This window comes from Serinus canaria, chromosome 28 (assembly GCF_022539315.1).
Source record: "Serinus canaria isolate serCan28SL12 chromosome 28, serCan2020, whole genome shotgun sequence".
Taxonomy (NCBI): Eukaryota; Metazoa; Chordata; class Aves; order Passeriformes; family Fringillidae; genus Serinus; species Serinus canaria.
This window is the reverse complement of record NC_066341.1, coordinates 2955394-2966100: the sequence shown is the minus strand read 5'-3', so window position 1 is coordinate 2966100 and position 10707 is coordinate 2955394. Positions and strand designations below refer to the sequence as shown.

The 10707-nt window shown below is 44.5% G+C and overlaps 1 protein-coding gene across 5 annotated transcripts in view; it reads right to left on the bottom strand.

The window, feature by feature from the left end:
• Positions 1-460: 460 nt before the first annotated feature.
• The window catches only part of ARHGEF18 (Rho/Rac guanine nucleotide exchange factor 18), a 50658-nt gene continuing 40411 nt past the window's right edge, over positions 461-10707 (bottom strand). For all 5 annotated transcript variants that reach the window (XM_030231927.2, XM_018921610.3, XM_018921611.3 and 2 more), the window contains 7 exons: positions 10324-10439; positions 9865-9921; positions 9326-9373; positions 8292-8759; positions 7296-7620; positions 5471-5593; positions 461-5378 (listed from right to left, as the gene is read on the bottom strand). In XM_030231927.2, the coding sequence (XP_030087787.1) occupies positions 5218-5378; positions 5471-5593; positions 7296-7620; positions 8292-8759; positions 9326-9373; positions 9865-9921; positions 10324-10439 (1298 nt within the window). In that variant the 3' untranslated portion in view covers positions 461-5217. The remainder of the gene's footprint in view (positions 5379-5470; positions 5594-7295; positions 7621-8291; positions 8760-9325; positions 9374-9864; positions 9922-10323; positions 10440-10707) is intronic.

The window sequence follows — 10707 nt, the reverse complement described above, 5'->3', positions numbered from 1 at the left end:
GCCCCAGGCAGAGGCTCTGGGATGGTGCCGGCAGCAAGGGCTGCCAAACTGGCACGAGCACTAGGGAGAAAGTTTCTATTTTTGTTATCCTTGTTCCAAGTGGGAACCGATACTGCCTGGGACAGAGCCAGGCATGTCTCAGGCTGGCACCATGCAAAGCACCTCGACACTAATGTAAGCAACTTAACCAAGCTCTCTCTCTCTCACCAGCAGAGTTCAGATGTTTGGGAGCAGCTGATCTTTCCCTCAGGTGTTCACCTCACTGCCAAGGGCTGCAGCTATTTGTATTTCTGCACTGAATACCTCCCATGCTCCGTCCTCTCCTTTGGAAAATGTCAGAGTTTTGTTCTTGTGGCACATTATTTCTGTCCAGGGTAGAAAATGAGAAGCACATAAGAAGTGGCAGCTGCTAGATCTTCATTCAAATAGAAAACAATAAATAATTATATAAAGGCAGACAGTTTTTAAATGTTCCTTTTTTTTATTGCTAGAAGTTGGTTTCAGTCCTATTGCAGCTCTGAAATCCTTCAGTGGAGAAACATTGCAATCATTGTAAAAATCATCATTTGGTGTGCTAAGATCATGTTTACAATTAATCAAGAGTGCACAATTCAACAGAATATTAACATTTAACCATCAACTTTACAAATAAAATAAAGACTACAAAGATGTTGCTACTGCAGTATCAACAGTAAAGGAAATATTTACAATGTTTACACCCTAACGAAAAAACAAAACCAAACTCTTCCCCAACAAAATGGTCAATTTAACCATGGACCATGATTATTTATTAAATCCTTACAGTGCAAGGTGGGCCTAGAAACCAGACCTAAGACTAAAGAGTGTCAAGAGAGTTCACAGCTCTGAGCGAGATGCACGCAGTTATGCCAACAGGATCTACACCCATGAGAGATCTCCTTCGGCTACAGACAGAAATGGAATTTGAAATCAACTTTTCTAAAGTGCTCCAATTTCTTTCAGTACAAAAATATAAAAAACTGATTTATAAACATGGCACAAATGTTATGAACCAGAGCTCACACATGCTGTTTGAAGAGGAAGGTGCTGATGGAGGATGATGAAGTCGCCAGTGGTTACGAAGATGTTGGGTCTGGTCTCGAAGAGAGAGCAGGGGAAAGGCTTTGCTTTGCCTACAGCACTTGTGTAACCTGGCATGCAGATCTGTTTCCTGGTAAATGTGAGAACTGCTGGGGAAGACAACAAAATCTCCAAACTCCCTTGCATGGGGGGCACAACACACAGGGACTCCACTGAGCAGCACCGGGGAGCCTCAGCTCCCATTCCGCAGAGTTAGAAGTAAAATGAAATAAGTATTTTTAACCCTTTCCTAGTTTAAGTTTTGACTCTCATTGTAAATGCAAATGACAAACACCAAGCTCCATGTATGCAGAATCATCTGACCACTACTCAGAAAGACAAAACTGCCTGCAAATGATTTAGAATGACTCCTAGCTGTGCAGGAAGGCGAGTACCTGGATGAGCAAGCGTCTCTAGGAACACCAATTCTTCTGCCTCATGCTGGGGGATGAGCAGCGATCCCAGTTCGTGGGACATGCCACAGCTACAATCCACAGACAGCACAGTTAAAAACTAGGGAAACATCCACAACACACACAGGGCAGCTGTGCTCAGCACTAGTGGCCATGGAGGCATCCTCAGCCTGGAGCACGGAACCTCCACGTTCCAGATGGGAAGAGGAAGAGGAAGCCTCCTTAACACCAGAGTTCAAATTGAAATCAGAACCATAGAAACAGCCTCTACATTGCAACACCACAATACTGAAGGACAAACATGCTGATAATTTTAAGGCTGTGACACCAAGCAAACAGGGCGGCAGTTCAAAGCTCGTGCTGGCATTTCCTCCACACCCCAGCTCAGAAAGAAGCCAAAAAGCACCTGGGAGGCACAGAATTTTGAACTGTCTAATCCTCAGAAATCACTTAAAAGGAAAGTTTTAGCTGAAGTGATCAAAAAGTCCAATAGGAAGGATGTAACTCAGAATCAATAGCAGATTCCTTAGCCCAGGACACGGCAGTACTTTGCAAACTAATTCACCTAGAAGAGTTCTTTTCCTAGGAAGAAGATTTGAGTGAAGAGTCCAAAACCAGTTCACTCAACTGGAGTGATTTGTTAACAATCTCACAGATTCAGTTTTGCACAAGTGAAGAGACCCATGATTCATTTAAAGAAAGTCATATTCATTAAAAGAAAATAATTCACTTGCTTCCCTCAGCCTTCCACGGATCCCCTGCCCACACTCTGGCAGCACTGAGGTATCACAGCACCTGCTAATTCCCAAAGCTTCTCCAGGCTGAGCCAAGTGACAGAAGACACCATCTCTGCTCAGGGTGCAAACAGGTTTTGTAAAGGAGCTGCAGCCAGACATGCGCACTGAGGACAGAGAATGACTTCTAAGGTCATTTCTCAGCTACAGATTGAAGACCCATATTCCAAGGAGCTTTTGGAGTTGGAGCCAACAGCCTGGCCTGCCACAGGCCTGGGTCTATCTGTTAACAGCCAAATCTTATTTCAAGCACTGCTGACAAGAAGTATTCAAAAAGTTATTGTTAAAGATAACATTAAAATACATACGGCCTCACTGCAGACTTTATGTTGCACATGTCACTGTCGTATATTCAAATTTGTCCATTGCACAGAAGAAGAAACCAACCAGTGAGCTGCTCCAGCCCTTCCAACACTCCCTCCCATACTTTTGGACAGGCACAAAATAAACCTAAATAAATGTTTCCAAAATTTGCTTCCAAGCACCCAAACTGACATCCCTTTTTGGCTGAGGTGATTTACTCCACTGATGCAACTTAGCTTTGGGCTAAAACTCCTAAAAACCTGGTAATTTAAGGCAGTGGGGGCACTGAGTTTTCACTAGGAATGGTCCAAACCACAGCATGAAGGAGAGAACATCCTGTGCATTCCTGCTGCTTCCCTGTGTGCTTCCAGGGGAAATTACAAGGGGCCAGAGTCTGCACATCACCCAGTGGAAAAATCAGTGCCAGTCCTACAGAGCTGCTGGATCCCACACTGCGGCATGGATCAGGAGTTACACTGATTTTAAGAATTCTCCTCCATTCCAAATTAGCTTTTCAGAATGCACAAACTGAATATGGAGTGGAACTCTGTTCTAATCATGATATCCCAAAACTACCAAATCACCAATCCCAAACATATGATATCCCAAAACCACCAAATCACCAGTGGAGCAGCCCCACTCTGTTTCCTGCTGACAATCACTCCAGGTTCTGCAATGCTGCTGATGTACCAAGCAGTCCTTTGGTATTAAAGCCAAGTGTGTCCAGTTTCACTTGTGGGGGGCTGGGGGAGCATTCCCAATCCTGTACTGAGCCATTCAGTTTGGAGCTCCCTCTCAATGAACCCAGTGCCACTGCCTCAGGTTTGTACCAGCACCACTCAACTAAGAAAAAGACCCTTAAATCCAAGAACTGTTCCAGCAGAAGTGCTTGTCCCTAAGACCTATTCATTTTGTATTTTGTAGCTTATCTTTCCTCCTTCTTCAATTTCTTGTCTGAAGGCAATAACCCAAATTATCACTATGTGAAAATATAAACTGCTGCTGTTTTCTGCTGAAAATTATTGATAAAGTTTCTTGCACTGTAACTACTGAAATAATTTTAAAATTTTTAAGTAAAGAGAAATTATGGCCTTAAAGACATCACTAACATCACACAGGGCCCAATCACAGGGACAGCTCAGAGGAGACTGGCAAACACCACTGGATCCCTTGCCATGAGACTGGATGGAGAACTGATCAGACCTTCCATCCACTGCTGCTAAAATCACTTTAAATCAGTTAAAGGTATAAAAAAAAGCTATTATCAATCAGGTCCTGAAAGGTATTAAGCTTTGAGATCCTGATTCCTTTAATTCTGTAACAATACCCCTAAACAATCTCTCCTGCGCATCATTATCTGACCAGTCACACTCAACACACACCAGAACACACATCCTTGGGTGAGGGTGGGAAAAGAATCCGGGACACAGAGTGAAAAACACAACACAAAATGACTGTGCAAATTACTACAAAGGGAAATAATGCCTTTTGAGCAGAACACTTAATGTCACCACCATTCTATGATCAAGAACTGACCCATTTCACAAGAGGTATCAAAGCTGGCTTAGCTGAAAGCAGCTAAACACAGGTCTAGCTAAGAGTATTTTTTTATTATAATTATTTTTAATTCTAAAACCAAACAGTTCTTATTCCCTTCATTCCCAACACGATGCTGCAGAGAAGTCTCTGCAGCAACAGCAGCTTTGATATCTTCTGGTACTGGGAGTATTGTCCCAACAAATTAACAGACAAACAAAGGATGCAGAAAACAGGATTAAACAAGACAATAAATTACTGCATTTGAACACTTCTTAGACATGTCTTCAGCAAAGAACAAAATCCAAGTCTCTAAGTTCATTCTGAACCAACTGAGGAGTTTGCCTGGGAACCTGTACTGCTGTCCCCAACAGGGAGACAGGGTCCCAGTGACGCTGGTGGCCAATGAAATGTGCATTCAGTCCAACTCTTCATCATCACTGCGAATTCTCACACGTCCAACCCTTCTCCTCCACAAACAGGTGGAGCTCCTGCCCCTTGAAGATGCTGTCAGAAGCTCACCTTACGTTCTCTTCCACTGTACCTGGCCACGGGGCTTGTACCACTGGGTTCACAGTGCCTGGCACACCTGGCTGGGAGGGGACTGGCTTGCTGTCACCTGGTTACCAACACATAACCCATTACTGACCTGGACCTGGGAAAACAGATTTAAAAATTTGCAGCCATTTTGGGGCCTACCACTAAAACTTTTTACATAAAAATCTGGGTGGTTCAACATCACCAATAACAATTTACAAGATGGTGACCATGTACATTCTCCAAAAAGAGCACATTACAATAAATGTCAGAATTTTAACATGCTCTTAATTGATATAGCCATGCCATGTGTCAACACACTGGAGAATTTAAAAGCAAATTGTTACTACTGTGCCCTCATTCTGAGCTGCTGACAGAGAAGCCAACAAAGCAGGACAGCAATCCTGGTCTGGTCCTTGCTTGTAGTAACTGGGCAGGGATCAGAAGACATCCACGCTGGGTCTCCATCACCGTGCACACTGGGGCCTGAGTTCTTGAAACAGTGTGTCAGGTGATTCATCTTCAAATGCAAACAATTAGAAGAAAATGACATCTTCTTTGCTGGTATCATCTTGCACATTCAACAGATTGGGCTGAGAGGGCACCAGGGGCTGAACCTGAACGTTATTGGGCTTGAAGAGGGTCGCTGAGGCAGATGAAAGTGCTTCTGGCTGAGCATCTGTAGGGCCATACAGTTCTACAGGGGAAAAAATGGAAGAAGACATATTGAAGACACTGCAGAGAGAGCCTGAGGCACTTCCATGGACAGGCAAGGTGGCCAAGGCATACCTGGCTGGAATGCAGTGGTCTGGCTGCTTGGGAGGGATGGGCTCGCTGACCTCCTGCCTCTCAGGACAGCCTCCTCTCGTCCAGCAAGCCTGGGGGGAAGCAGCTGCTTCTGATCAACAGAGGCTGAAGAAAATATTCATTTATTAGTATTAAGGTGAGCAGCACTTCACAAATGTCACTGCTTCATGCTGGGGCCACTGTACTGATGCCTTTACACACCCAAGAAAGCTGCAAAACCACAAAGAGCTGGTGCTACTGACATTTTCTCTTCAGCTGTTTAAACTAAGAATACTTTTCCTTGAGACTTCTAGTTCAGTTACTGGCAGACCCTAACAATCTCAGATTTAAAACCCAGTATCACCAAGTACAGCAGAGAGAGAAAAAAATCTTTGTAGAATTCAAGTAGCAAATGGCCATTTGTGCTGCTTCTAACATGCAGAGCTGTGATGAGCTTTTGTCTCTGCTCTCCATCTGTCTCACAGCTGCTCAGCAGCACAGCCCACTGATTCTGGTGTTACAGCCTCCCAGTTTCTTAGTTTCAACAATGAAAGCAGTTCATGAAATAGCTATTCTGGATCTAAAGAACTTCTCTCTTTCAGTACACATTCCTTACATGTCACAAAACCCAAATTCAATACACAGCATTTTTGCCTCTGGTACAGAAAGTTTTGTTCCCTTTTATTCTAAGATCAACACATGGGCATAACAAGCATGAAGCCCACTAATGCTCACAAGAGAACAGAGACCAATATATTAGTGGTTTATACCTTTCATATAAATTACAGAAAAACACATTAAGTCCATTTCCACTGCAGAGACCATTATGTAAGAGCAATTAGAAATAAACTGGGGAGATGTGGCATTAGAACTTTATATTACCAGCATTTGGTATGCAGGGTAAGAGGATACAGGCTTCATTTATGTGCAAAACCATAAGCAAGTTTGCAAAAGCACTAAACTTTATGCATGACAGAGACAGATGTTTCTGCAATAAGCCAAAACCACTCCCCCTAATCTCTCTCTCTGCCAGGTTTGGCCCTGAGTCCTCTGTGGCAGTGCAGAGTGATGGACAAGTGTGCCAAGTCTGAATCTGGCACAATGTTAAAAAGATAATTTTGTAACTTAAAATTACAGGCCATTCCCCTAAGCTGGCAGTGGGGCTACTTTAAGTGGTAGAGATAAAAGGGTTTTTAGTGTGTCTGTCATTGGCAAAGATCACTACTCCAGTACCCAGCAGTTAGAAGCAGAAATTACACCAGGACAGGGTGACTGCATTTTTACTTGCTTCTATTTGTGACAAAATTAGCCCCTTTCAACTCTACAACACACACAGCATCTCAATTTTGGCTTGGAGGTCTGAATTTAATGACTGACTGGTGCTAAGAAAAGCACTGCATTCGATGTCACTACAACTCCGGACAGACTGCAAGAAAAGGCTAAGCCAGCCTCAAAACATTTCACTCATGCACAACAGCTTCCTTTTTTTTTTTTTTTGATTTTGCTCTTTTTCTTTAACACTGCAGTTAGACAAGAAGATTTTGCATCCAGTTTTAGAACCTCTCACCACCATTCTGTTCTGTTGGAATACACAACTCTGTTTTCAGCACTATCCCTTCGGGTTATATTTCCAATTCAAACAGTATAAACATGGAACTCCTAACAGGATTTCAGGAGGTCAAGAGATTTTAACTGCAGCAAACACACTAATAACTTGTAGCACATTAATTTCTGGGTTTCATACAGAGGTTTAACTGCAGGGTTCTGTCTCCCTGCGATCCTGGTGGAGATCAGAAATGTATTTAATCAGACTTAAAACCACAAATACCTGAACTGTCTGTCCTATGAGATGCTTTGCTCTTGCCACCTTTCTCCTTGCTTCCTTTTGTGAAGGTGGCCAGCTTGGTGGGGATCTGCTGCTGGACTGCAGCTGGTTTCTGGATCTGGTTGGTTGCACTCAGGAGATGAATTGGCACTTCATTCTTCAGGGAGGGCCGGGTCTCCAGGGTGGTGCTGTCCCTGCGCGCCAGGTCCGGCCGCTCCAGGAACTCCAGCCCGGCCACCGAGCTCACTCTCACTGAGGATTTGGAGCCAGCTGCAGATGGTTCCACCCCTTCTCCATTGAAGCTGATGGAATGACTGATCATCTGGCTCTGCAAGAGGAAAAAGGCATTCAAAGGCAAATGGGGATTTTCAGCCTCTCCAGCACAAGGAGAAACCATCCCCAGCCCCAAGGGCATGAAGCACTTCCTAGTGCAAAGCAGAACAGGATAGACAAAGCCTAAAGGCTCCTGGAGAACAGAAAGAAGAGCAAGGTGTAAGTCCTTGGAGACTGAAAAGAATAGCAGCAGCTCCACTGTTAAGCAGCTCTCACTGTGCTTAACAGTGCACCTAGGAAAGAGCAGACTGTACGGGGTGATGACAGAGCAGAGAGAAAGGAGGACTTTCAGAAAGTTTCAATGAACCAGTTTAATCAGACCTCCAAATTTGTGTTTAAAGCACAAGAAATGTTTTTAGAAATCAACTGTACAAAATGCTGCTGACGTAGCACAGCTTCTGCAACCGGACAGATTGAAAATAACTTATTCTTGATTTCTATCTTTTTAAAGTATATTCTCATTGCCAGACATCTGGGTGGAATTTCATAGACACTGGGAAGCTGCCAAGCTCTGATCTCTCTGAAAGTAGCCATCACCAGGTACTTCAGATGATGGTTTGAGGAGCCCAGCAAAAGGCAAGAACAGGCTGGTGCTGCAGCAAGTGCAACCTTCATCCAGAAGCAAGCAGGTTAACAGGAACAAAACTGAGAACACCAATCCCCCACCTGGCCCATTTCTGGGGAGAAGGTGCCCGACACCGTGTTCTGCTTCTTCAGCTTCTTCTGCTGATCCAGGCGCTCCCTCTCCTTCTCCACAGCTCTCTGGGCTTCCCTCAGCCTCTCCAGGTCGTGCTGGTAGGCCTCCCTCTGCCTCTCCAGCTCTTCCCTGTCCTGGCTCAGCCTCTCCCGCAGCTGCCGCATCTCCTCAGCGCGCTCCTGCAGCTGCGCTTCCTTCAGCTCAAATTCCCTCTGCTGCCGGCTCTTCTCCCGCTCCAGGCGCTGCTGCTCCAGCTTCAGCTGGCTCTGGAGCTTCTGGACGTTCATCAGCTCTTCCCTCTGCTTTTCAAAGTTCCGCTGCTTCTCCTGCTCCAGCAGCAGATTCCCCCGGGTGGACTGCAGCCGGTACTGCTTCTCCCGGTCTGCCATGGTGGCTCGCTGCACCTCGATGTAGCTGTCCTGCTGAGATATCACAGCCTGCAGGGGATAAAAGTGCAGCATGAGGCAGCCAGGTTCAAAAAACATGCACAGCTAAGCAGGAGACAAGAGGATCTAGCAGGTGAGGTTAGAGAGTCTTTTTCTTCCAGAGCATATCTTAATTCCAGCTTGTACAGCCCATGGTGACTGACACGATATTGAAGACGGCCAAGCAAAAGAATTATGCTTATGTGTGAAACTAGGTATTTCTTGCACCTAGAATTATTGTTACTCTGAATCAGACCAGTCAAAATATTGCTGATTACAAGGTAACAGTAAAAACAACTAATTCATACACACTTGTATGAACAGTGAGCACAGAGAGCAGACAGAGCTCAAATCAGGAAAAGAATTAAGTGAGCAGGAAAAAGGAAATAATTACTTAAGACAACAGCTCTAACACTTCCTCCAAAATACCAGGCAGAGTTTCCTTGAGTCTCAGGTCTAAATTCTGCACTTCACTCCAGCTCTAGGGGATATTTTCAAGGTAGCTCCTCTCCACACCTGCATAAATTTTATTACATTTAGTGCCTAACAAATCTCTTGGATAGTAAATAGTGGTTTACCTGAAGACTGAAGAGCAACTGCAACAGCGTCTGTATCCTATGGACAAGCTGAAGAGGAGGAAAAAACATTAGACACTTGAGCAGAACTCTGTTTTGAGGCTTTAAACTTTTAAAAAAATGTTTAGTAGTGAAAATAATCCTTGGTATCTGTACAAAAGACACACAATGGAAGCATGGCCACCAGAGTACTCTAGCACAGCAAAAGCCAATATGCAGGCACAAGGAGTTTCAGTTTATCATCCTTGTGCAGATGTGAATCAGTGCCCAGCAAATCCCCCTGGGATTCCACAGTGACATCTTCATCATCTTCTCTTCACCTGAACTCTTTAACCATCACTTCCTCCCATGCCCCAGCACTGAATCACTGCACAGGTACAGACCTCACAGGGATTCAGAGGCAAGTTTGGCCAGTGAGCTGTTAATGTGCTGGGTTCCACAGACATTACAAACACTGAGTTTTGGAGGTGGTTTGATTTCATATGCTATTATTAGACTATGGCTATTTGCCATTGGATTTCTTCACATCAGAAATAACATACCTGAGACTCTACGGTGGGCTGAACACCACTGCTGTCATCCAGCCTCGTCCCATCACTCTGTAAGGGAGACAAAACCAACATTTGTGCTAAGAGACACTTGCTGGGCACTGGAAGTGCTGCCAGAAAGGGCTGGGATTGCTCCCATGCACTGAAGGATATACATCAAAAATACTGAGTTCATAAGCCAAGCTGAAACAGCAGCGTGGTGATTAAAGCTGTGTTAATGGGACAGCATCAAACGAGCAAATGCAAAACTGAATTATCTTGCCTCTCAAGTGCTGAGCTACCAAGTTGCCCCACAAACCATCCTTATTAGAGCCAAGTAATTTTACAGACAAAGATGCTCCAGTCCAGCCCTGCCAGCTATGGCAACTTTAACTTTGTGAGATTTGTTCTGCACCATTATCATGATGAGAAACACAAGAAAAAGCATTTAAATCCCTCACAAACTCAACATACAGTTTGAGATCCTTCTTCTGCATCAGAAGAGGGGTCATGGAGTTGCACATCTGAACTCAGTGCAGGGCCTCTCCAGTCCCACTGCCTCTGGTCACCACCACTGTTCTTCCTGCCACCTGAAAGAGGAGAGGAGTATGAGGAGCTCACACCAGCACAAGGCCTGGGATAACTCAGTGAGTGCCAGAACAAGCAGAAAAACATTGTGAATTTGAACCAAAATGCAACTGCATGGCTTCTCCATGCTGATCCCAACTGGAAGATCAGGCAACAGTGACACACAGGGCTGCTCAAAAAAGTTAAAAAACTTGAGAAGACCGGGTTAAGATAAATAGGGAGGGTAAGTTCAAATTACGTTACACTATTTTAAGTGAAGCAACCACAATG